General features: G+C 48.8%; 1 protein-coding gene across 1 annotated transcript in view; it reads left to right on the forward strand.

Annotated features, from left to right (window-relative positions):
* Positions 1–6,239: 6,239 nt before the first annotated feature.
* Positions 6,240–25,822, forward strand: part of BRSK1 (BR serine/threonine kinase 1) — a gene marked incomplete at its 3' end in the record, with an annotated part of 34,999 nt that continues 15,416 nt past the window's right edge. The window contains exons 1-10 of the mRNA XM_080704517.1: positions 6,240–6,820; positions 9,766–9,860; positions 9,955–10,040; positions 11,674–11,814; positions 16,324–16,440; positions 16,556–16,589; positions 16,676–16,744; positions 24,152–24,298; positions 24,760–24,791; positions 25,065–25,235. Coding sequence (XP_080560643.1) covers positions 6,685–6,820; positions 9,766–9,860; positions 9,955–10,040; positions 11,674–11,814; positions 16,324–16,440; positions 16,556–16,589; positions 16,676–16,744; positions 24,152–24,298; positions 24,760–24,791; positions 25,065–25,235 — 1,028 coding nt within the window. The 5' untranslated portion in view covers positions 6,240–6,684. The remainder of the gene's footprint in view (positions 6,821–9,765; positions 9,861–9,954; positions 10,041–11,673; positions 11,815–16,323; positions 16,441–16,555; positions 16,590–16,675; positions 16,745–24,151; positions 24,299–24,759; positions 24,792–25,064; positions 25,236–25,822) is intronic.

The following is a 25,822-nucleotide window of genomic DNA, read 5'->3' on the forward strand; positions in this document are numbered from 1 at the left end:
ACTTCGCGTCCTAGAGGCTGAAGCCGCTTGCCCGGCTCTCTGCCCTTTCCCTAGTCAGATACCGCATCCGGCCCCGCCCCCGCAGCCAGGCCACGCCTTCGTGTGGGCCCGCCCCTTTTATTCGCGCTCCTGGCCTCAGCCCCGCCCCTCCGGCCCAGTTTGCAAACCTAAGCCCCGCCCCTCCGGCCCAGTTTAAGTCCCGCCTCCTCATCCTTATTGCAAACTCCACCCATGCGCGGCGTAGGCCCCGCCCACGCCCATGTTTCCCGCCCCTCTTCTAGGCCTTTCGGCCTCTCCCAGTTAAGCCCCGCCTCTTACCCGAGACCCGCCTCAGAGCCGGACTTATCAGAGGCACCTGCGGAGCCTCGCCCTCCATAGGCCACGCCCCTTCGTTGTTCATTGTGTGGTTGGTCCCTGGAGCTCTGCCAGGTTGGCGCCTAGTCCCCCAAATCTGATTTTTTAAAATCGTATACAGTGCTGGGAATGGAACTCCAAATGCTAGGCAAACACTGTACCACTGTGCTGCATCCCCAGCCCTTTTTATTTTATTTTGCGACAGAGCACTACCAGGGTGCCCCAGCTAGCCTGGAACATGAGATCCTCCTGCCTCAGTCTTCACAGTATCTGGCATTATACGTGTGTACCACCGTGTCCACCCCCAAATCTGATTTACGCTCGACCTGTGCAGTCTTCGGCCCAGCCCCATGCCCTTCTTGGCCTAAGTGTTCTCATCTATCAAATGGGGCTGAAGTGTGGACCTCTCTTATCATTCCTCATGGGCTCTTCCCCGTGGCCTGCCAGGTGGAAAGGAGGCCCAAAGCCAGAAGAAAAATGCCCCAGAACCTGAGTCAAGATTCAGAGAGCCAAGGAAATGGGGTTGTTTAGGAGGCCCTACACCTTTGTGCACCAGATGTGGCCCTAGTTGTGTTCTAGGATGGTATTTTCCTTGGGCTGGGCTTAAAGGAACCACAGTTGGTCAACTTCAGGTGGGCCCCAGTCACAGAGATACAGCGTATCTGCTAGCCTTGGGTTGTGCAGAGGGATATTTTGGGCAGAGATGAAAAGAGCAAGCAGGCCAGGCATGTGTGATGCTCCTACCTGTGTCGTGTAGATAGAGAGTCTGAGCTTATGGATAGTCTATTTTATTCATTTCCTATTACACTAACAAATTACCCAAAACTAGGAGTTTGTATGGGTTTTTTTGTTTGTTGTTTTGTTTTGTTTTTCTGTACTGGGGTTGGAACCCAGGGGCATTCTACCTCCGAGCTCCACCTCAGCCCTAGTTTTTACTCTTTATTTTGAAACAGGGTCTCACTGAGTTAGGGCCTCACTAAGTAGCTGAGGCTGTCCGCGAACCGTGATCCTCCTGTCTCAGCCTCCTGAATGCCGGGATTACAAGCATGCGCCACCACGCCTGACTCTAAAACTTGGAGTCTTAAAACAACACACATTTATTATCTTGCCATTCTGGGGACAGAAGTCCAAAAATGAGTGTCTGTGGGCTGAAATCAAGGCACTGGCAGAATTTCTTCTGGAGGATACTGGGAAGAATCTGTTTTTCTTGCCTTTTCCAGCCTCTAAAAAGCACCTTAACCCTTTAGCTTGTGGCTACATCACTCCTGCTTCTGCTTTCATCTTCTCATCTATTTCTCTGATTCTGACCCTTCTTTATCCCTCCTTTTTTTTTTTTTTTTCCGGGTCTGGGGATGGAACCCAGGGGCATTTGACCTCCGAGCTACACCTCCTGTCCTGCCCTATTTTGTATTCTTTATTTTAAAACCAAGTCTCACTGAGTTGCAGAGGGCCTCACTAAGTAGCTAAGGCTGTCTGCGAACCGCGATCCTCAGGTCTCAGCCTCCCGAATTCTGGGATTACAAGTGTGCGCCACCATGTCCGGCTTCTTTATCCCTCTTACTAGGACCTGTGACAACAACCAAGATACTTTCCCAGTCTCAAGATCTGTACGTCAACTGGGCATGGTGGCCCACATCGTAATCCTAGTACTGGGAAGGGGGAGACTGGTTCAAAGCCAGTCTTAGCAACTTAGTGAAGCTCTCAGCAAAGCAGTGAGACCCCGTTTCAAAATAAAAAATAAAATAGGGCTGGGAGTGTAGCTTGGAGGCAGAATGTCCCTGAGTTCAATTCCCAGTACCACACAGGCACACAAAAAAAACCTGTAACTCAGTTACATCTGCAAAGTTTCTTTTGCTGTATATGATGATGTTGTTGACAGGTCCTGAGAATTAGGGCATCGGTTTAAAGGTCTATGTGTATGTATGTATATGTGTGTGTGTGTGTATATATATATATATATATATATATATATATATATATATATATATAATTATGTGTGATATAAACATACATTAACATATAATCATTTATGATATATGTGAACATATAAATACTATGCTGGTGACCTAGTTGAAAGCTCATGTATCATGTATCCTATAAAAAGCCTTGGGCTGTGTGTGTGTGTGTGTGTGTGTGTGTGTGGTACTGGGGGTGGAACCCAAAGGGTTTCTACCTCCAGGCTATACTCCCAGCCCTATTTTACATTTTATTTGGAAACAGGGTCTCACTAAGTTGTTGAGAGCCTCACTAAGTAGCTGAGGCTGGCTTCAAACCTGTGTGATCCTTCTCTCTCAGCCTCCCAAGTGTGGGGATTACAAGCGTGCGCCAACACACCTGGCTTAAGCCTTGGGCTTTAAAACGAACTACAAGGCTGGGCTTGGTGGAGAACACCTATAATCCCAGTACTTGGGCGGCTGAGACAGGAGGACCACAGGTTAGAGGACAGCCTCAGCAAGTAGTGGGATTCTCATCAACCTAGTGAAACCCTATATCAAAATAAAAATAAAGGCCGGACGTGATGGTGCGTGCTTGTAATCCCAGTACTTGGGAGGCTGAGACAAGAGAATCACAGGTTCACAGCCAGCCTCTGCTACTTAGTGAGGCCCTCCAAAACTTAGTGAGACCCTGTTTTAAAATAAAGAATAAAAAATAGGGCTGGTGGTGTAGCTCAGAGTTAGAATGCCCCTGGGTTCTATCCCCAGTATCACAAAAAATAAAGAATAAAAATAAAAATAAAAATAAGCTGGGCATGGTGGTGCATGCTTATAATTCCAGTACTTGGGAAGCTGAGATAGGAGGATCACAGGTTCTTGACCAACCTCAGCTACTTAGTGAGGCCCTCTGCAACTTAGTGAGATACTGTTTCAGAAATAAAGAATTAAATAGGGCTGAGGGTATAGCTAGGAAGTAGAATGCCCCTGAGTTCAATCTCTGGTGCCACAAAAAATAAAATTAAAATTAAATACATACATACATACATACATACATACAATAGGGCTGGAGATAAAATGCCCCCATGTGCAATTCCCAGTACCACCCACAGAGACACACAAAAAATGACCTATAGGAGTGTGATTGTGAGAACATATATTTCCTTCTGTAGTGAAAAGGGGCCCTGCAAGCCGGGCGTGGCGGCGCATGCTTGTAATTGCAGCATTTGGGAGACTGAGATCAGAGGATCATAGTTTGCAGACAGCCTCAGCTACTTAGTGAGGCCCTCTGCAACTCAGTGTGACCCGGTTTCAAAATAAAGAATAAAAAATAGGGCAGGGGGTGTAGCTCAGAGGTCGAATGCCCCTGGGTTCCATCTCCAGACCCGCAAAAAAAAAAAAAAAAAAAATAGGACAGGGAGCCCAGCGTGGTGGCACACACTTGTAATCCCAGGGCTTGGGAGGCTGAGACAGGAGAATCACACAGGTTTCAAAGCCAGCTTCAGCTACTTAGTGAGGCTCTTGGCAACTTAGTGAAGACCCTGTTTCCAAATAAAGTATAAATAGGTTTGGGAGTATAGCTCAGAGGTTGAATGCCCCTGGGTTCCATCCCCAGAACTGAGAAAGAAAGAAAGAAAGAAAGAAAGAAAGAAAGAAAGAAAGAAAGAAAGAAAGAAAGAAAGAAAGAAAGAAAGGGCCCTGCTAAAACTTATAGAATACCAGGCATAATCCAGAAACTATGGTCCTCCTGCTTCAAAAGCCCTATAGACCTGCTTCCTCATCTCATCCCCCCTCCCTTCTCACTCCTTGCTGGCCACACTGGCCTCTTTAATGTCCCTACAGCATCCCAGGTACACTCCTGCCTCAGGAACTTTACACTTGCTGTTTCCTCTGCCTAACCTGCTCTTGGCCCTTTATTTATGTGGTTCATTTAGCTTTCTGGTTGCCTTATCTAAAATCATTCCCCACTCAACAGACACTTCCTTACTCCTCTCCTGTACTAGTCACTCTTCAGCACAGATCATGGCTGTCTGACATGTCCAAGGACTATTTCGCTTTTATTTATATTATTGATTAGCCTCCCCAGTCATGGAGAATGGAAGCTCTAAAGGGCAGGGATTTTTTTATCAGTTTAGTTCCCTACCATATCCTTACCAACTGGAACAGTGTCTGGCTTAGATTTGGCACTTAATAAAGACTCATGGAATGAAGGTAGTTGAATAGAGTTGGGAATCTCAGAGGAAACTAAAGGCTCATGGGTACACTCTATAAAGAACTTAGGGTTGCTTTTGTTTGTGTGTTTTGTTTTGTTTGCGGTACAGGGAATGGAACCCAGCAGCATTCTACCTTCAAGCTGCACCCCAGCCCTATTTTTTATTCTTTATTTTGAAACAGGGTCTCACTGAGTTGCAGAGGACCTCACTAAGTAGCTGAGGCTGTTCGCGAACCCCAATGCTCCTTTGCCAGCCTCCCAAATGCTGGGATTACAAGCGTGCGCCACCACACCCAGCAGATTTAGGGTTTAAATGGATGCATAATAACTTTTGGTGCCTGTCATAGAGGAGTCTGTGGATTATGTGGAAATGTAAAGAAGCATTGTGGATTGAGCACAGATCTGTGGATATGCCCAGTGGGTATTTATGGATTATACTGGGGGCCACAGAAAGGTTCATGGGCTGAGCATGGTGGCACATCTGTAATCCCAGTACTTGAGAAGCTGGGACAGGAGAATCAAATGTTTGAGACCAATGCACACTAACTTAAACAGACCCTTTTGTTTTAGAATTTAAAATAACATAGAGTTTTTTTTTTTGTTTTGTTTTGTTTTGTTTTGTTGGCGGGTCTGGGGATGGAACCCAGGGGCATTTGACCTCCAAGCTACACCCTCTGCCCTATTTTTTATCCTTAATTTTGAAACTGGGTCTCACTGAGTTGCAGAGGGCCTCACTAAGTAGCTGAGGCTGTCTGCGAACCGCGATCCTCCAGGTCTCAGCCTCCCGAATGCTGGGATTACAAGCATGCGCCACCACGCCCGGCTAACATAGGGTTTGGAATATAGCTCTGTAGGAGAATGCTCCTGGGTTCAATCTCCAGTACCTTAAAACATCCCCCCCCCCCGTGGGGGGAAAAATTCTATGGCAAGCACAGAACGCATAAGAATGCATATATATGAGATTCTGAAAGTTTCTCTGTTAGAGTAGGAGAATCTGAAATTACACTGGGCTTCGGGTAGATATGAGGCCTCAATGCTGGTGGAGACTCACCCAAGAAGATTGGGCGGATGAGCTCAGGGGATCTGGGAAAACAAAGATAAGTCTTGGGTCAAGCAACCCCCAAAATTCTTTCCCTTCTCTGCCTCCAACTCCCAAATCCTCTGCCCCTCAGTCTGTCTCCATCTGTCCCCAGCATGGGTCCATCCACCTCCGTGTATCTTCTTGGTTCCCTAGCAGTCCTCACATGTATCCCTCTCTTTGTCTCTCTCTGCATTTCTGGCTTGCGATCCAACTCCATTTCTCCACCTCTCCTTCCCATCTCTGCCTGCCGCCACCCCCCCCCCCCGCCTCTCAACAGCATTCACCTTCTCCCAGTCTCTATGCCCTTCCTGCTCACCACTTCTCTTCTGTCTGTGCCCCTGTCTCCGATGCCCCCCCTTCACCCCCACCTATGGTAGTCTGCATCTCGCTGGCCATATCAGTCTTTATCGGTCTTCTTCTTTGTGTATCTCCACCTCTGCCTCTATCTGTTGACTCTGGATCTCTCTCCATCCTTCCCTCTATCCTCTCTCCTGCATCCCTGCTCCTCCAGCATCCCTCTTCTCCAGCATCCCTCTCCTCCCGCATCCTCCACCCCTCCCAGCATCTTCCTACCTCCTCCCTCCAGCTCCCGGACCCGCCCCTCGCCACCCCCTCCCCCCTCCGAAAGGGTTAACTTTGGGGAAGGGCCCGGAGTCCCCGGATGGTGATGTCAGCGTGCCGGAGAGAAAGGACGAGGTGGCGGGGGGAGGCGGAGAGGAGGAGGAGGCGGAGGAGAGAGGGCGCGTGGGGGGGCGGGGGGGACCTCGGCCTGCAGCATCCGCCGGCCCGCACTTCAGACCCCCCCGGTAGGGGGAGGCGCAGGAAGGGGGGGGCCGGCCAGGGACGTGCTGGGGAGGGGGGGCCGTGCAGCCCCCCCGGGCCATGCTGACTCCCGGGGCCTGACCCCCCCTGGGCCAGCCCCCCCTCCCCCAGCTCTGCGGCCCGCCGACTGGGGGGCCCAGCCTAGCCCCCTGGGGACCCCCGGAGAGGTGGGGAATAGCCGGGGGGGCCGGGACGGAGCTGTCGCCGGCCCCCACCGGAGGAACGGGGCGACCGGCCGCAGGGGGGCCGGCCGGGGGGCCGGTCGGGCTGGGACCAAGGGCACCATGTCGTCCGGGGCCAAGGAGGGTGGTGGGGGCTCACCCGCCTACCACCTCCCCCACCCCCACCCCCACCCACCCCAGCACGCCCAATATGTGGGCCCCTATCGGCTGGAGAAGACGCTGGGCAAAGGACAGACAGGTGAGCCTAGCGGGCGGGGACACCTGGGGCGGGGGCAGGGTGCAGGTAGGGGCAGAGGGAGGGACCTCAGGTATTTAAAGGCCAGGGGCCGGCTTCCGAGCCTCTGGGGCCCTCAGAGAGGAGGGACTTGGTGTCCAGACTTGCCAGTCCATAGAATGGATCGGGTGGGGACTCAGACTCTGGGGGCCTGGAGGAGCTGAGGTCCAGGGCCTGGACTCGGGTTTGGGGAAGGAGGAGGGGTCTGGACTCCTGGATCCATGGAATTTAGGGTCCAAACGCTCCAGCCCCACTGGGGCAGGGTTTGGAGGGGCTCCAGGGCACGTGGGCAAGGAAGTGGTTGCAGGCATGGGGCTGGCTGGTTCTGGAGCTCCAGCCGGTAGGTGCTGCAGTACCGGCGCAGGGCGGGTGGAGGTGCGTCCATCCTGGGGAGCCTCTGCCCTCCTGGTTCCCTCTGGCCTGGACTGCCTGTGCCCTGGGCCGGAGGTTGAAGTGACAAGAGGCATGGGGTTTGCTTCCGTCTTCCTGTCTCTGATATACCGCTCAGTATAGAAATGGGATAGAGAGGTGGGCTGTAGGGGGCACACTTTCCAGGAGTGGCCCTGGAAAGAGGGGGTCATCCTTGGCTGTTGCTAAGCACTGGCTGCTGCCCGCAGTCTCCTTCCTGCTGGATGGATAGTGGATGGAAGTGAGCCCTAGTGTCCCAGGGTAGTGGGTCCAGGGTCCTTGTGAAACTGAGGTCCAGGGCCCAATATAGGCAGAGAAGGAGGTCAGAACCCCAGATCCCCAGCGCTAAGAGTGTGAAGGTTGCTGACCTGAATTCCAGAGCCCTTGAGGGAGGAAAGAGGGGTCAGGAGCCTGGACACCTGGTCTGAAGGAGGAGGGGCCAGGCCTGGACTTTGGGCTCTGAGGGAGGAGGGCTGGGACCTGGACCCCTGGGGTCAAAGGGAGGAATAGCTGGGGCCTGGACTCCTGAGTTTGAGGGAGAATGGCTGAGGACTAAACTGGGGTCTGCACACCTGAATCATGGGAGGAGGTACAAGGTCATGATTCCGGGGGCTTTAGTCCTAGAGTTAAGTATTCTGGGCTGGAGCTGAACATACTCTTGGAGTTGGCATGATTCAAACTATGTCTACTATTAAAGGATCATAAAAAGCCAGGCATAGTGGCCACACTTTTGCCACCCTAGTACTTGGGAGGCTGAGACAGGAGGATCACAGGTTTGCAGCCAGCCTCAGCTACTTAGTGAGGCCCTGTTTTAAAATAAAGAATAAAAAAATATTACTAGATGGTGTAGCTCAGAGATTGAATGCCCCTGGGCTCAATCACCAGTAACACACACACACACACACACACACACACATAGTATAAAAGAAAATTGAAAGCCAGGTGTGGTGACACACGCCTGTGATTCCAGTACGTAGAAGGCTGAGACAAGATGAATGCAGGAGGCCAGCCTCAAAAATTGAGTGAGGCCCTTCCCAGCTTAGTGAGACATGTGTCAAAATAATAAAAAATAATGCCGGGCGTGATGGCGCACGCTTGTAATCCCCGCACTTGGGAGGATGAGACAGGAGGATCACACAGGTTCGAAGCCAGCCTCAGCTACTTAGTGAGGCTCTGAGCAACTTAGTGAGACCCTGTTTCCAAATAAAGTATAAAATAGGTCTGGGAGTGTAGCCTGGAGGTGGAAAGCCCTTGGGTTCCACCCCCAGTACCACCACCAAAAAAAATTTTTTTTAATTTAAAAATAAAAAATAAATAGGGGTTGGGGTTGTATCTCAGAGGTGGAATGCCACTAGGTTCACTCCCCAATACCAAAAAATCATAATAATAAATAAAAGACAAAGTGCTAGCAGAATAGTTCAGAAGTAGAATGCTCCTGGGTTCAATCCACGGTACCACAGAAAAAAGAGAGACAGACAGAAAGAGGGAGACAGAATTAGGGATCGAGATTTAGGAGAGATAAAGGAGTAGGGGAAAGGGAAATACTAGATTTTATTCTTTGTGAAAAGTATGGCCTTTAAAGATTTCTTTTTTAAGTATGGCCTTCAAAGACCATATATATATATATATATATATATATATATATATATATATATATATATATACTAGGATTGAACCCAGAGGCATTCTACTACTGAGTTACCTCCCTGGTCCAATTTTTTATTTTATTTCTTATTTGGAAACAGTCTCACTAGGTTGCTGAGAGTCTCGCTAAATTGCTGGGGTTGGCTTTGAACCTGCAATCCTCCTGTCTCAACCTCCCAAGTACTGAGATTACAAACATGCACCACCGTGCTCAACATCAAAGACACGAAAGTCAAATAATTCAAGGAAGTGTTTGTTGAGTTGAGAGCTAGAGAGGTTTGATGGGGGAAAGAAAACAGTGGAGACAGTGGAGGAAGGAAATATGGAAGGGTGAACTTAAGCAGGCAGACCAGGAGGACAGAGATTGAGGGTGAGAATCTAGGGGAGGCTGGTGGAGGGGTTGGGCAGATGGGGGACAATCAGAAAGGAATTAGCCAGAAGGGAGGTGGCTGGAGTGCATTTTGTGGAAATGGTGGCTGTCAGCCCCCAAGAGTTCAGATGAAGGTGACTCTCACTACTGTCAAATATCCCTCAGGGGAAGGAGAGGAAAACAAAGTGGAAAAGGAGAACTTAGAAGCTGGAGAGAACACCCTTCAGGAGAACACCCCACATTTTCTTTCATTTTGTAATACTGGGGATGGAACCCATGGGCTTTCAACCTCCGGGCTACGCCCCTATACCTATTTCATATTTTATTTGGAAACAGAGTCTCGCTAAGTTGCTGAGAGCCTCACTAAGTAGCTGAAGCTGACTTCGAACCCGTGCGATCCTCCTGTCTCAGCCTCCCAAGTACTGGAATTACAAGCGTGCACCACCATGCCCAGCTAACACCCCACATTTTCAACCTACTTCCCCAGGGCTGGTTAAACTCGGGATCCACTGCATCACCGGTCAGAAGGTCGCCATCAAGATTGTAAACCGGGAGAAGTTGTCAGAGTCGGTGCTGATGAAGGTGGGTGTAGGTTTGGGTGTGGTGGGGGACCCTTCGGGGCTGGAGGCAGGCAGGGAGGCCCTGCTGACCTGTCACTGCATCCCTGGCCCTTCAGGTGGAACGGGAGATTGCCATCCTGAAACTCATTGAGCACCCACACGTCCTCAAGCTTCACGACGTCTACGAGAACAAGAAATATTTGTAGGTATTTATAGACACCCAGCCCCTTTACCCCAGCCTCCCTCCCCAAGTTACCAGGGTGAGAATTTTCCAGAAACAGGGCCTAGAAGGGGACTGGGGACACTCAAGCTCTCAAGCTGGACTACCCAGGGCCCAATCACTACTACACAGGAACACCCCGCAGCACGCACACACATGACCCTCGTGGTTCCCATGCTGTCTTGGGGTTGATGCCAGAAAGAGGACAGCCAGGCCTGAGTGTCGAGGGCTGGGGAGGGCAGAGGCTGAGCCTGCGCTGCTTCACTAACCCTGGCCAATCGCCCTGCTGCACTGCAGGGAACCCTCTATACTGGGCGATCTGGGTGCTCTCACACAAAGCCAGCTTACCAAGAACCCCTCATTTGCTAAGACAGCACTGGTAGCAAAGCCCAAAGGATCTTCCCAAACTCCCACCCTGGAGCATCGGAGGACCCCTCTCCTTCCCTCACAAAACTCCAGGTGCCATGGCTAGACACCCCAACAATGGGCCTCCTTGGGAATTCTAAGTCAGTATCTCAAAGTCGATTACCCCCCAGAAAGGATGGGGATAGGGTCCAGCTGTCCAGGCTCCAGAGAATGGGCTTCTTTGTCCAGATGCTAGTGGCCCAAAGGACAGCTGGGTTGGGCAGCAGGAGCGGGGACAGACATCCTGTATCCACCACCCAATGCCCAGGATAAAGTGTTGCCCACATCCATCCAGATGCTGAAGTAGGTTTCCCCAGACAGGAAGCCATCTGGCCCCAAGAGCTCATGGGAATTGTCATTCTTAGGCTCCCCAGGTGTGGAGGTGGGGACAGGCCATTGTCTCCACAGGTGCAGTTATCACCCTGGCTCCACTCTCAGTGTTGGGAGGGAGAACCTTCAGAGTTTGTACTTCACACTGGAATCTCAAGTGTCCAAGAGCTCCGAGAAACCCGAGCTTTTGTTTTTGAGGAGCTGAAGGGAGTGTAAATCTGCTAGAGTCCAATGGGATTTGGAGTCTGTAGGCTTCAGGTGGCTGATGAGAATAGGGACTCTCTGCGTCCCAGAGGTTCATGGGAGTTGAGCGTTGTTAACCTCGCATGGTAGATGGGAGTGGTAGTCTCCCAGTGGTGCACACTGCAGTCATTAATTGCCCAAGAACAAATGAGGATTGGGGTTTCTTCTACTCAGAGACTTGTGGCTTTCCAGATGCTAATGGGAGTGGAGTCTTTATTTCCCAGGGATCTCTGACCTCCAGGTACCAATGGGGTTGCCTTATCTCCTGGAACAACCAAGAGTCAAAATGTTTATAAAGTTGACTTGAGAGTCTCAGCTGCCCAGGGGCAATGGAAATTGAGTTTTGGCTTCCTAAAGATTGATGGAAATTCAAATCTCTTTTCTCCCAGAAATCCATGAGAATTGGAGTCACTTTCTCCCAGGGACTCATGGAAAACTGGACTGTCTTTTTCCCAGAGAATCATGAAAATTGGAGTGTACTTCTCCAGGGACTCATGGGATTTAGGAGTCTCTACTTCCCAGGGACTCAGAAGAACTGGGGTTTTCTGCCTTGTGGGGGATCAATATAAGAGGGAGAACAGGTCCTTTGGTCCACCACGTGCCCCTTCCAGCCCTCTGTCCCCTTCATATCTTTTAGGTACCTGGTTCTGGAGCATGTCTCTGGAGGGGAGCTGTTCGACTACCTGGTAAAGAAGGGGAGACTGACACCCAAGGAGGCCCGGAAGTTCTTCCGCCAGATAGTGTCGGCCCTGGATTTCTGCCATAGTTACTCCATATGGTGAGGGGGAGCTTGAGGGGGAGTCTGGGCTGAGAGTGGCCCAGGAGGCTCTTGGCAGGCTGAGTTTAGAAGCCAGTGTGGTCAACCCCAAGACAAACCATTTACCCTTTTTTAATTTCTTGAGATAGTAAGGCCCTCTGCAACTTAGTGAGACCCTGTTTCAAAATAAAGAGTAAAATAGGGCTTAAAGAGTAAAATAGCTTGGAGGTAAAATGCCCCTGGGTTCCATCGCCAGTACCCCCCAAACATACACACACAAATATGTATGAAGTATAATTAAAATTATAATATATACTATATAATATAAAATATATGATATAACAATTAAATATATATGCATATATAATGAACCATAAAACCATAAAGTTCACCTGTTTTTTTGTTTAGTTTTGTTTTGTTCTTGTGGTACTGGGGATGGAACCCAGGGGCCTTCTACCTCCAGGCAACACTCCCAGACATATTTTATATATATATATATATTTTTTTTAATATATAATATATATATTATATATATATTTTATTTTTTTTTTTTATTTTTTTTTAAACAGGGTCTCTTAAGCCAGCTGAGGCTGGCTTTGAACCTGCGTGAGCCTCCTGTCTCAGCCACCCAAGTGGGGAGATTACAAGCGTGCCACCATGCCTGGCTTTTTAAAAATTTTTATTTGGAAACAGTATCTCACAAAGTTGCAGAGGGCTTTCCTAAGTTACTGAGACTGGCCATGAACCTGTGATCCTCCTGGTTCAATCTCCCAAGCATTGGGAATACAAGTGGACAACCTTAGCTACTTAGTGAGGCCCTTCACACACACACACACAAAGTGGTGTGCACCACCACACCCAGCTAAAAATCTTTTTTTTAAAATTTTGGTGGTACTGGGGGTGGGACCCAGGGGATTTTCTACCTCCAGGTTATACTCCCAGACCTATTTTTATATTTTATTTGGAAACGGTCTCACTAAGTAGCTGAGGCTGGCTTTGAACCTGTGCGATCCTCCTGTCTTAGCCTCCCAAGCGCTGTGATTACAAGTGTGTGCCACCACACCCAGCTAAAATTTAAATCTTTTTTTTTTTTTTTTTTTTCTTGGCAGTACTGGGGATGGAACCCAGGGGCATTCTACCTCTGAGCTATACCCCCAGCCCAACTTTTTTTATTCTTAATTTTGAAACAGGGTCTCACTGAGTTGCAAAGGTCCTCACTAAGTAGCTGAGGCTGTCCACAAACCCGGATCCTCCTGTTTCAGTCTCCCAAAAGCTGGGATTATAAGCGTGTGCCAACACGCCCGGCTTTAGAATTTATATTCTTGATGACAAACTCATTTTTTTTGTTTGTTTGTTTTTTGGGTTTTTTGTTTGTTTGTTTTTGGTGGTACTGGGGTTCCTGGAAACCCTTCTACCTCTGGGCTACACTCCCAAACCTATTTTTATACTTTTTTATTTGGAAACAGGGTCTCTTAAGCCAGCACGGCTGGCTTTGAACCTGCGCAATCATCCTTGTCTCTGCCTCCCAAGCGCAGGGATTACAAGCATGAGCCACCACGCCCGGCTGAACTCTAGTTTTTACTTTTTTTTAAACAGTTCATTTTTTTTTTTAATTCAAGAAATCCTTTTATTTTCAATACTGGGGGTAGAACCCAGAGGCATTCTGCCTCCGAGCTATACCCCCAGCCCTGTTTTTATTTATTTATTATTTATTTATTTATTTATTTATTTATTTATTTATTTGTGGGTCTAGGGATGGAGCGCAGGGACATTCAACTTTACAGGAAAAGATAATCTCCTCAAATGGGCATTTTCCCCAATCTACACCCCCCTGCCCTGCTTTTTATTCTTTATTTTGAAGCAGGGTCTCACTAAGTTGCAGAGGGCCTCACTAAGTAGCTGAGGCTGGCGGAGAACCATGATCCCCTGGCCTCAGCCTCCGGATGCTGGGATTACAAACCTGCACCACCATGCTCGGCAGGTCATTTCAATCTTCAGCACTTCCCTATTGACAGGACAGTCTCAGAAACCCTGACATTGAGAATTCTGGCCTCTAGGGGGAGATAGTCAGTGTATTTAACAGTCAGTCTGACCCAGTTACTGGGCCTCCAAATAGGAACTGCAGAATCCTGCAGCCCTGGTGCCGGGTGTGGTAGCACACGCCTGTAATCCCACGACTTGGGAATTGAAGACAGGAGGATAGCAGGCTCAAGACCAGCCTCAGTAATTTAGACCCTGTTACAAAATAAAAGATAAAAAGGGCTAGAGGGTAGCCAGGCATAGTGGCATATGCTCGTAATCCCAATACTTGGGAGGCTGAGACAGGAGGATTGCAGGTTCGCAGGCAGCCTCAGCTACTATTAGTGAGGCCCTCTGCAACTTAGTGAGACCCTGTTTTAAAATTAAGAATATTAAAAAAAAAAATAGAACTGGGGGTTGTAGCTCAAAGGCAGAATGCCCCTGGATCCTATCCCCAGTACTGCAAAAAAAAAAAAAAAAAAAAAAAACCTGCTCAATATTAGCACTGCTTACTCCAAAGTATCTTGCTTTGTACCTACTCAAATATTGTGGATAAAATGATAGTGATGTCTGTGTTTACTGGCAAAGTAATCCCAGCAAGAGTAGGAATATGGCTGAGCGTGGTGGCGCACGCTTGTAATCCCAGCATTCGGGAGGCTGAGACTGGAGGATCGCGGTTCGCGAACAGCCTCAGCTACTTAGTGAGCCCCTTTGCAACTCAGTGAGACCCTGTTTCAAAATAAAAGAATAAAAAATGGGCAAGGGGTGTAGTTTGGAGGTCAAATGCCTCTGGGTTCCAACCCCAGACCCACACACACACAAAAAAAGAGTAGGAATATGTACGGACATGAGCGACATAAGATTTGCCCAGTGGTGATGATGATGGGGGATGGAAGATGGACACATGGGGGTTCTTTAGACTTTGGGGCATGTTTGTGATTGTCATAAAATGGCGTCATAGCTGGACATAGTGGTTGGTGCATGACACACCTGTGACCTCAATACTTGGGAGGCTGAGACAGTAGAAACACAGATTGGAGGCCATGCAATAATTTTTTTTTCTTTGTACTGCTGGAGATGGAACCCAGGGGCATTCTGCCTCCAAGCTACACCCCCAGCCCTATTTTTATTTCTTTTTTATTTCTTTTTTGTGTGTGTGTGGTACTGGGGTTCCTGGAAGCCCTTCTACCTCCGGGCTACACTCCCAGACCTATTTTATGCTTTTTAAATTTGGAAACAGGGTCTCTTAAGCCAGCACGGCTGGCTTCAAACCTGCGCGATCCTTCTGTCTCCGCCTCGCAAGCACGGGGATTACAAGCGTGCGCCACCACATCTGGCAGCCCTATTTTTTATTCTTTATTTTGAAACAGGGTCTCACTGAGTTGCAAAGAGCCTCACTAAGTAGTAACTGAGGCCGTCCACAAACTGCGATTCTCCTGTCTCAGCCTCCCAAATGTTAGGATTACAAGCATGCACCACCACATCCGGCTCCAATTTTTTATTCTTTTTTTTTTTTGTGTGTGTGTGGTACTGGGGGTGGAACCCAGGGACTTTTCTACCTCCGGGCTATACTCCTAGACCTATTTTATATTTTATTTGGAAACAAGGTCCACTAAGTTGCTGAGAGCCTCACTAAGTAGCTGAGGCTGGTTTTGAACCTGTGAGATCCTCCTGTCTCAGTCTCCCAAGTGCTGGGATAACAAGCGTGCACCACCACACCCGGGTTCAATTTTTTATTCTTTATTGTGAAACAGGGTTTCACTAAATTGCAGAGAAGGGCCTCACTAAGTAACTGAGGCTGGCCACAAACCTGGATTCTCCTGCCTCAGCCTCCCAAGTACTGGGATTACAAGCGTGTGCCACCATGCCCAGCTCCGTGCAATAATTTAACAAGACCCTGTTTTAGAATAAAAAGGACTGGGGGTGGAACTCAGTGGTAGAATGCCCCTGAGTTCATTCTCCTGAGCCACACAAAAAAAAAGTGGGGAGGGGAGAACATAAAAAGGTGCCAGAGCCAGGTATGGTGGCACAGTGGCACATACCTATGATCTCAGTAGTTGGGAGGATAAAACAAGAGGATCGCAGGTTGGAGGCCAGCCTCAGCAACATAGATCCAAAGTAAAAAATGAAAAGGTCTGGGTGTGTAGCTCACAGGCAGAATGCCCCTGGGTTCAACCCCGGTACCACAAAAATAAATAAATAAGCCAGGCATAGTGGCTCACATTTGTAATCTCAGCATTTGGGAGGCTGAGACAGGAGGATCTGGCTTCGCAGACAGCCTCAGCTACTCAGTGAGGCCCTTTGCAACTCGGTGAGACCAAGTTTCCAAAATAAAGAATAAAAAATAGGGCTGGGAGTGCCGCTCGGAGATAGAATGCCTCTGGGTTCCATCCACAGTACCGCAAATAAATAAATAAATAAATATCCTGAAGTATCCCACCCTGAGAGCTAGTGAGCAGAGTCTGGGCTTCCCTGGAGGCAGCGGAAGCTGAGCTCCACTGCCCCTCTCAGCCACAGAGACCTGAAGCCGGAGAATTTGCTGTTGGATGAGAAGAACAACATCCGAATCGCAGACTTCGGCATGGCGTCCCTGCAGGTGGGCGACAGCCTCCTGGAGACCAGTTGCGGGTAAGTGGAGGCCCAGCCTCCCAGGTCCTGGGCAGGGGTCAGCAGCTAGCTGGAGCTCACATCTCTCTCTCCCTCTCTCTCTCTCTCTCTCTCTCTCTCTCTCTCTCTCTCTCAGGTCTCCCCACTATGCCTGTCCAGAGGTGATCAAGGTGAGTGCGGGCAGGAGGGCGGGGAGGGGACCGTAGGCCACAGCGGCAGAGATGACGTCCTAAGGTTCCCGCTTTCTCCCTTCTAGGGGGAAAAGTACGACGGCCGCCGGGCAGACATGTGGAGCTGTGGCGTCATCCTCTTTGCCCTGCTCGTGGTAAGGCATCCCTTGCTGCTCCTGTCCCATTTCCAGAACATTCTGGCCCAGTGGGGGCACAGAACCCCTCACCCCTGCGGGTCTTCTCCCAAATATTTAACCCGTGTTGGGAAGGTATCACGTTAATCAGAAGACCAAGGCCCCCTAGCACCTGCCGTATGCTAAAGCCAGCCTTCCAGTCAGAGGTCTGAGACCGTTGAGGGAAGTCCCCAGAAGGGATAGGGCACCTAGGGGCACCTGGAGGGCTTGGGACAATAGCTGTTTTCCAGCCAGTTCTTGGTATTGCAATATTGTAGTAATTGACATAACTGGGCCGGGGATGGGGGAATCAGCCTGGATCCTACCACAGGGCCTTTACGCCTGCTCTTCTCTCAGCCTAGAACACTCTCTCATTTACTGCTAGTTCTGTTACTCACCTGGGGAATGTGCAGACTTCATTAAACTGTTGATTCCTTTTTTTTTTTTTTTTTTTTTTTGGTGATACTAGGGATGGGACCCAGGAGCATTCTACCCCCAAGCTACATCCTCAGTCCTATTTTTTTTTCTTTCTTTCTTTCTTTCTTTCTTTCTTTCTTTCTTTCTTTCTTTCTTTTTTTCTTTCTTTCTTTCTTTTGTTCTTTCTCTCTCTCTCTCTTTCCCTTTCTTTCTTTCTTTCTTTCTTTCTTTCTTTCTTTCTTTCTTTCTTTCTTTCTTGTGGTACTAGGGGTGGAACCCAGGGGCTTTTCTACCTCGGGGCTATACTCCCAAACCTATTTTATACTTTATTTGGAAACAGGGTCTCTCTAAGTTGCTGAGAGCCTCCCTCAGTAGTTGAGGCTGGCTTTGAACCTGTGCCATCCTCCTGCCTCAGCCTCCCAAGCTCAGGGATTAGAAGTGCGCCACCACGCCCAGCCTTATTTTTTATTCTGAAACAGGGTCTCACTGAGTTGCAAAGGGCCTCATCTGAGGCTGTCCTTGAATCACGCTCCTCCTGTCTCAGCCTCCCAAATGCTGGGATTACAAGCGTGCTCCACCACGCCTGGCCCTGACTCCATTATCACTTCTCCTGGACGCGTCTCTCGGCCTCCCTCTTTCCTCTCTGTGAGGTCAGATCTCCCTATGGTGGGCAGCCCTCTTCCTGGCAACTCTCAGAGCTGTCACTGTGCATTTCGTTGGGTAATTCCCGGAGCAGTGCCTCCCTTCCCTTCTCTAGCAGAAGCTCCCTGAGGTCAGGGCCCGTGTCAGGGACCTTTTGCCTTTGTTTTTGGTACTGGAGATTGAACCCAGGACCCTTCTACCTCCAAGCTACACCCCCACCCTTTTCATTTTTTCATTTTGAAACAGGATCTTGCTAAGTTGCTGAAGCTGTTCTTGAATCTGCTATTCTCCTGTCTCAGCCTCCCAAGCAGTGGGACTGCAGACGTAGGCTCCCATACCTGGCTTGTCTTGGTATGTTTTGTTCTGTTTTTTGGCTCATCTCTGTAACTCTGGGGCTGGCACATTCTAAGCCCCAGTGTAGCATGAATAAAAATAAATAAATATTTTTCAAAAGCCCTTGACTTCAATTCCCAGTACCAAAAAAAAGTAAATTAATAAATAAGCAACTTACACTCTCTCGGTACTGTTCAGAACACATTACCTCTCTAGAGAGGGCCCATGAGCACACAGCTGAATAGTGGCAGGCCTGGTCTACCCCGCCCTCCCTCTCCTTTCCTTCCTTCACTAGGGATGGAACTTGGGGGCATTCGACCTCCAAGATACACTCCCAGCCCCAGTTTTTATTCTTTATTTTGAAATAGGGTCTCACTGAGTTGCAAAGGGCCTCACTAAGTAGCCGAGGCTGGCTGCAAACCTGGATCTTCCTGTCTCAGCCTCCTGAATGCTGGGATTACAAGTGTGTGCCACCATGCCTGGATTATTATTTTTGAAATAGGGTCTCCCTAAGTTGCTGAGGCTGGCTGCACACCAACAACTTTGGTGAGACCCAATAAAAAGGGCTGGGTTGTTGAAGCGGGCCTCAAATCTGTGATCCTCACTTCTCACCCTCCCAAGTACTGGGATTACAGACATGTGCCACCACTCTGGTCTCCTAACTACTATGCTTTGTGACCAACACTAAGGTAAAAGAGGCCACTCGGGCACTGCCAGCCCGAGGCTCAGAGCCTATGGAGAGCTCAGCAGAGGCACTAAGGAGGTCACGGAGGACATCCCGGACCTCAGCCTTCTGTAGTCAGTGGTGAGAAGCAAGTTCAAATCCTTGCTTCTACTTAGTAAAACCCTGTTTCAAATTAAAAAATAAAATAGGAGAGCCTTGCATGGTGGAGCATGCTTGTAATCCCAGCATTTGGGAGACTGAGACCGGAGGATGGTGGTTCATAGATAGCCTCAGCTACTTATGAGGCCCTTTGCAACTCTGTGAGAACCTGTTGGAAATAAGAATAAAAAATAGGGATGGGGGTGTAGCTTTGAGGTAGAATGCCCCTGGGTTCCATCCACAGGACTGTAAAAAATAATAATAATAATTAAATGTTGCACAGTAAGCCTTTGGAGCAGTGCCTAGTAATTATTACTAGTAGTTTATTTTCATCACAGCTGCCCTCATTATTCACAGATTGCATATTGGCAAATTCACCTCCAAGTTTTTTTTTTGTTTTTTTTTTACGGGTCTGGGGATGGAACCCAGGGGTACTTGACCTCTGAGCTATACCCACTGCCCTATTTTTATTCTTTATTTTAAAACAGGGTCTCACTGAGTTGTAGAGGGCCTCACTAAGTAGCTGAGGCTGTTCGCGAACCGTGATCCTCCGGTCTCAGCCTTCTGAATGGTGGGATTACAAGCGTGCGCCACCACACCCGGCTTTCTCAAGTTTTAACTATAACCCAAAAGCGATACTGGAGGGGCTTTTACAGCCATTGGTAGGCGGGGCAGAGTAGAAACTGGAGTTGCCCAACCAAGGTACAAGTTACCTGCGGAGGCCACATCAGGCCACTTCTGCCTTATTTCAGCTCTTACCCTCCAAACAGAGTCCTTTCTGCAGCCTGTATGATTTTATTCTTTCATTTTGAAACAGGCTCTCACTAAGTAGCTGAGGCTGGCCACCAACCTGCAATTCTCCTGTCTCAGTCTCCCAAGTATGGGGATTACAAGAGTGCACCACAAAAAAATAAAAATAAAATTATCTGGGTATGGTGGGTGCATGCCTGTGATCTCAGTACTTGGGAACCTGAGATAGGAGGATCACAAATACAAGGACAGCCTCAGCAACTTAGAAAGACCCTGTTTCCAAACAAAAAATAAAATCAGGCTGGGAGTGTAGCTAGAAGGTAGAAGGTTCCTGAGTTCCTGGGATCCCTAGCACCAACCACGAAAAAATTAAATAAATAAATAAATAAATAACTTTTATTTATTTATTTGGTATTAGAGGTTAAACCCAGAGGCTTTCTACCTCTGGACTACACCCCAAACCTTTCTCTTCTTTTCTTATCTTTTCTTTCTTTCCTTTCTTCCTTCCTTCCTTTCTGTCTTGTTTTTGTGTTTGTCTGGATCTAGACATTGAACCCAGCGGCATTCTACCTCCAAGCTACACCCCCAGCCCTATTTTATTTTTATTTTAAAACATACTCTCACTAAGTTGCAGAGGGCCTCACTTAATTAGCTGAGGCTAGCAGTGAACCTTCGATCCCCAGTCTCAGCCTCCCAAGTACTGGGATTACAAGGGTACACCACCATGCCCATTACACCCCAAGCCCTTCTTACTTATTATTTATTAATTAATTAATTTATTTATTTATACTGAATATTGAACTCAGAAGCTTTCTACCTCCAAGCAATGCCTACAGCCCTTTTTATTTTTTATTTATTTATTTTTCTGGTGCTAGGGATGGAACCCAGGGGCATTCTACCTCTGAACTACACCTCATCCCTATTTTATTTTATTTTATTTTATTTTATTTTATTTTATTTTATTTTATTTTATTTTATTTTATTTTTTGTGGTACTGGGGATGGAACCCAGGGGCATTCTATCTCTGAGCTACACTCCCAGCCCTATTTTATTCTTTATTTTGAAACAGGGTCTTACTAAGTTGCAGATAGCCTCAACAAGTAGCTGAGGCTAGCAGTGAATCTGTGATCCTCCTGTTTCAGTCTCCCAAGTATTAGGATTACAAACATGCACCATCACACCCGGTTTTTTATTTTTATTTGTCTATTACTTATTTTTATTTTTTGGTGATACTGGGGATTGAACCCAAGGGCATTCTACCTCTGAGCTACACCCCCAACCCTATTCTTTATTCTTTATTTTGAAACAGAGTCTCACTACGTTGCAGAGGGCCTCACTAAGTAGCTGAGGCTGGCCATGAACCCATGATCCTCCTGTCTCGGCCTCCCAAGTACTGGGATTACAAGCGTGCACCACCATACCTGGCTTTTTATTTTTTGTTTTGAAATAGGGTCTTACTAGGCTGCTGAGGCTGATCTTGAAACTATTATCTTTTTTTTTTTTTTTTTTTGTGGTACTGGGGTTCCTGGAAGCTCTTCTACCTCCGGGCTACACTCCCAGACCTATTTTTACATTTTTTATTTGGAAACAGGGTCTCCTAAGCCAGCGCGCGCAGCTGGCTTCGAACCTGCGCGATCCTCCTGTCTCTGCCTCCCAAGCGTGGGGATTACAAGCGTGCGCCACCACGCCCGGCCGAAACTATTATCTTTTTATGTCAGTTGCTCAAGTACTGGGATTACAATGTGTGTATGTTCCCATGTCTGTCTTTCTCGTATTTATGTAAATTTTTTTTGTATGTGTTTGGGTCTAGGAATGGAACACAGGGACATTCAACCTCCGAGCTATACCCCCAGCCCTGTTTTTTATTCTTTATTTTGAAACAGGGTCTCACTGAGTTGCAGAGGGCCTCACTAAGTAGTTGAGGCTGTCCACGAACCGCCATGCTCTAGTCTCAGCCTCCCAAATGCTGGGGTTACAAGCATATGCCAACACGCCTGGCTAAGTTTTTTTATTTGGGTACTAGGGATTGAACTCAAAGGCATTTTACCTCAGAGCTACACCCCAGGCTTTATTTATTTATTTATTTATTTATGTATTTATTTACTTATTTATGCAGTACTAGATATTGAGCCTAGGAGCATTCTCCCCGCCCCCCCCAGCTACACCCCCAGCCCTATTTTTAATTTATTTTGAAACAGGGTTTTATTTTTAATTTATTTTGAAACTAAGTTTCTGACAGCCTCACTAAGTAGCTAAGGCCGGCTGCAAACCTGTGATCCTCCAGTCTCAGCCTCCCAAGTACTGGGATTATCCACCACATTCAGCTCATTTTTATTTTTTGTTTTGAAACAGGGTCTTGCTAGTCTCACTAAGGTGCTAAGGCTAGTCTTGAACCTGCAATCCTCCTGTCTCAGCTTCTCAGGTACTGGGATTACAGATGTGCACCATCATACCCAGCTCCCTTGTTATATATTTATTATTTGTTTGTTTCTTTGTTTAAGTACTAGGATGGAACCCAGAGGATTCTACCTCTGAGCTATACCTTAGACTTTTTTTTTTTTTTTTTTTTTTTTTGCAGTACTGGGTATGGAACCCAGGAGCATTCTACCTCTGAGTGACACCCAGCCCTATTTTTTATTCTTTATTTGAAACAGGGTCTCACTGAGTGGCAGAGGGCCTCACTAAGTAGCTTAGGCTGTCTGTGAACCATGATCCTCCCATCTCAGCCTCCCGAATGCTGGGATTACAAGCTTGCGCCACCACGCCCGGCCACTCTGAAGATTTTAGAAACAGTCCTTGGGTGCCTCTCCCTAGTTTCTAGAGGATCCTGTAGATGCACAGCTCCAAGCACTGCATCTGTGGTCACGTGACTCCTCTCTGTCTCTCTCTGCGAAGACACTGGTTATGGGACCAAGGGCTCAGCCTCATTCGGGTCTCTTCTCCAGTGATCCCCCCCCCCCCCCGTGAGAAACCTCACTCACCCCCCTGTCATTAAGCAGTCATTTGCCCATTCACCTGCCGTCTCCTCGTCTGCAGGGTGAGCTGTAGAAGTGCAAGGGCTTGTTTTATTCACTACGGGATCCTTGACCCATACAGTCTACCTTCCCATGAATGAAAAAAGTTTATCCTTCCCAAAATGGTCTAGGAGAAACCTGTATTTAGAAATGGTCTTGCAACCCAGACTCTTTATTTTATTTTATTATTATTTTTTTTTTTTTGCTGGGCTGGGGATGGAATCCAGGGGCATTCAACCTCTGAGCTGCACCCCCTGCCCTATTTTTTATTCTTTATTTTGAAACAGGGTCTCACTGAGTTGTGGAGTACCTACCTCACTAAGTAGCTGAGGCTGTCCTCTAACCCGGATCATCCTGTCTCAGCCTCCCAAATGCTGGGATTACAAGTGTGCACCACCACCCCGGGCTCAACCCAGACTCTTAGGCACCCGGCCAAGTTGTCTTTTTCAAATCCCTCCTCTGCCACTTACACACTAGGTGGCCTTGGACAGTCTATAAGATTGAAGAATGCAGTGTGCCCCATTAGCATAGAAACACGCCGAGATCCATAATAAGTCTTACGGATATCTTTATTCGTGGGAGATTGGTCTCCAACCCCCGCGTGGCCGTGGGCCGGCTGGTGGCGGGCGGGAGAATGCCTCCCTCCCTCTCGGGATCCTCTCTGAACTCTGCACTGAACTCTCTTCTTCTGGACCGGGAGGCCTGGTCCCCTCTGGAATTGCAGAGCTCCACCTCCTAGCTTCCGGCCCTGCCCCCTGTGGGGCAGGGGGGGGCGACTCACACCTTACACAGTCCACCAATCCTCTCTGTGCTTCAGTTCCCTACCCATAAAGTGGGAATAGGAAGACTCCCGCATTGCACTGGTGGTGACGGTGAAATGTGTCAACGTGTGTGGAGCATTTAGCAGCTCACCTGGTGAGCAGAGCACCCTGGCACATACCTGTAATCCCAGTACTTGGGAGGCTGAGACAGGAGGATTGAAAGTTCAAGGCCAGCCTGGGCAGTTTAGAGAGACCTTGTTTCAAAACAAAAATAAAAAGGGCAGGGGGAAGCCTGGTGTGGTGGTGCACGCTTATAATCCCAGTACTTGGGAGGCTGAGCCAGGAGGCACCCAGGCTCCCAGCCTGCCTCAGCAATTTAGCTAGGCTCTCAGCAACTTAGCAAGACCTTGTTTCAAAATAAAACAGGGCTGGGCCTGTAGCTCAGAGATAAGAGTGATCCTGGGTTCATTTCCCAGTGCAACAAAGGGTGGGGGTGGGGGCTGGTGATGTAGCTGGGAGGTAAAAAATGCCTCTGGGGTCAATCCCTAGTAACACACACACACACACACACACACACACACACACACACACTCTCACTCGCCTGGCAGATCGTAAGCTCTGTAAGGGGGCCTGGTTATTTGTTGCGCAGGGGGCTCTGCCCTTCGATGACGACAACCTACGCCAGCTTCTGGAGAAGGTGAAACGGGGTGTCTTCCACATGCCCCACTTCATTCCTCCAGACTGCCAGAGCCTGCTGAGAGGGATGATCGAAGTGGAGCCCGAAAAAAGGCTTAGTGTGAGTTCGGGGTACCGAATTTAGGGCCCAGTGGGGGATAAGACAGCCTCTAGGGGAATCTTGGAGAGGGGTTTCCAGTACCTGCCTATCAATCCCTGGTGTGAAAGATTCGCAGCCTGAGGGCTGGCAAAACCTGCCTCCCAAATCGGGGAGAATCCACTTAAAGTTTGGACTTCGGAGCCCCAGGCAGCAAAAGGGCGCGTGCGTGGACTGGCCCAGCTGCATCAAGGTGGGGGGGGGGGTGCTGGATAGGATAACATTGCGCATGCGGGAACCTGTAGGGCTGCGGACGCTCGGTGAGTTTCGCTCGGCAGCCGCTAGGGGGAGACATGCTACGTCATTCTGCCCCTGGTTTGCATCCCAATGGTTGGGATCTCCCAGAGCCATCCCAATCGATTTTAATTGCGCGCCTACTGTGTGCATACTACCTCAATTCTTCTCTCTGATTCCTCCCTCAACAGCTGGAGCAAATTCAGAAACATCCTTGGTACCTGTGAGTAAGGGGAACTGTATAGTTGGGTCCCTGCGGGCAGAAAGGGTAGGGACCAAAGCAGAGGAGGCTGGGAGGTGGGGGACTAGGACTTCTGGGTCCTGGGGGAGGAGGACACAGCTGGAGAAAAGGCAGAATACAGAATACCTGGGCCAAAGGGAGGAGGGCCTGGGGACCCAGATTCTTGGGACCCTAAAAGAAGAGCAGGCTGGAGCCCGAGATTCTGAATCTAGGATGAAGAAAGCGCCATCACGAATTCTTTCTCAACCTCTCCAGAGGGGGGAAACACGAGCCGGACCCATGCTTGGAGCCAGCCCCAGGCCGCAGGGTAGCCATGCGAAGCCTGCCTTCCAATGGAGAGCTGGACCCCGATGTCCTGGAGAGCATGGCGTCTCTGGGCTGCTTCAGGGACCGCGAGCGGCTACACCGCGAGCTGCGAAGCGAAGAGTAAGCCCCGCACCACCCCTGGCCACAAGTACCTGGTCCAGGTGGAGCGAGCTCCAGCAGTTCCCCTGACAGCCGACAGGAGGCGCGTGGCGCCAGAGAGCACTAGAAGGGGCATGGCTTACAGCTCGCTGGTGCGAGCAGAGGGACCAGCCTGGGAAGGTGTCAATAGATAATGAACAGGACAGGCTTAGGTGATGCCTCCTAAACCGAGTGTGGTGGTGCATGCTTGTAATCCCAGTATGTGGGAGGCTGAGACAAGAGGGTCTCAGGTTTGCGGCCAAACTCAGCAACTTGTGAGGCCTTCCGCAACTTAGTGAGACCCTGTTTCAAAATAAGGAATAAAGCCGGGCGTGGTGGCGCACGCTGGTAATCCTCACACTTGGGAGGCTAAGACAGGAGGATTGCGTAGGAGGATCGCGTAGGTTCGATGCCAGCCTCGCTGGCTTAAGAGACCCTGTATCCAAATTTAAAAAAATATAAAATAGGTCTGGGAGTGTAGCCCGGAGGTAGAAGGGTTTCCAGGAACCCCAGTACCACCAAAAAAAAAAAAAAAAAAGGAATAAAATAGGGCTAGGGGTCTATAGCTC

Source organism: Muscardinus avellanarius (assembly GCF_963383645.1).
Source record: "Muscardinus avellanarius genome assembly, chromosome: 10".
NCBI classification, from domain to species: Eukaryota; Metazoa; Chordata; class Mammalia; order Rodentia; family Gliridae; genus Muscardinus; species Muscardinus avellanarius.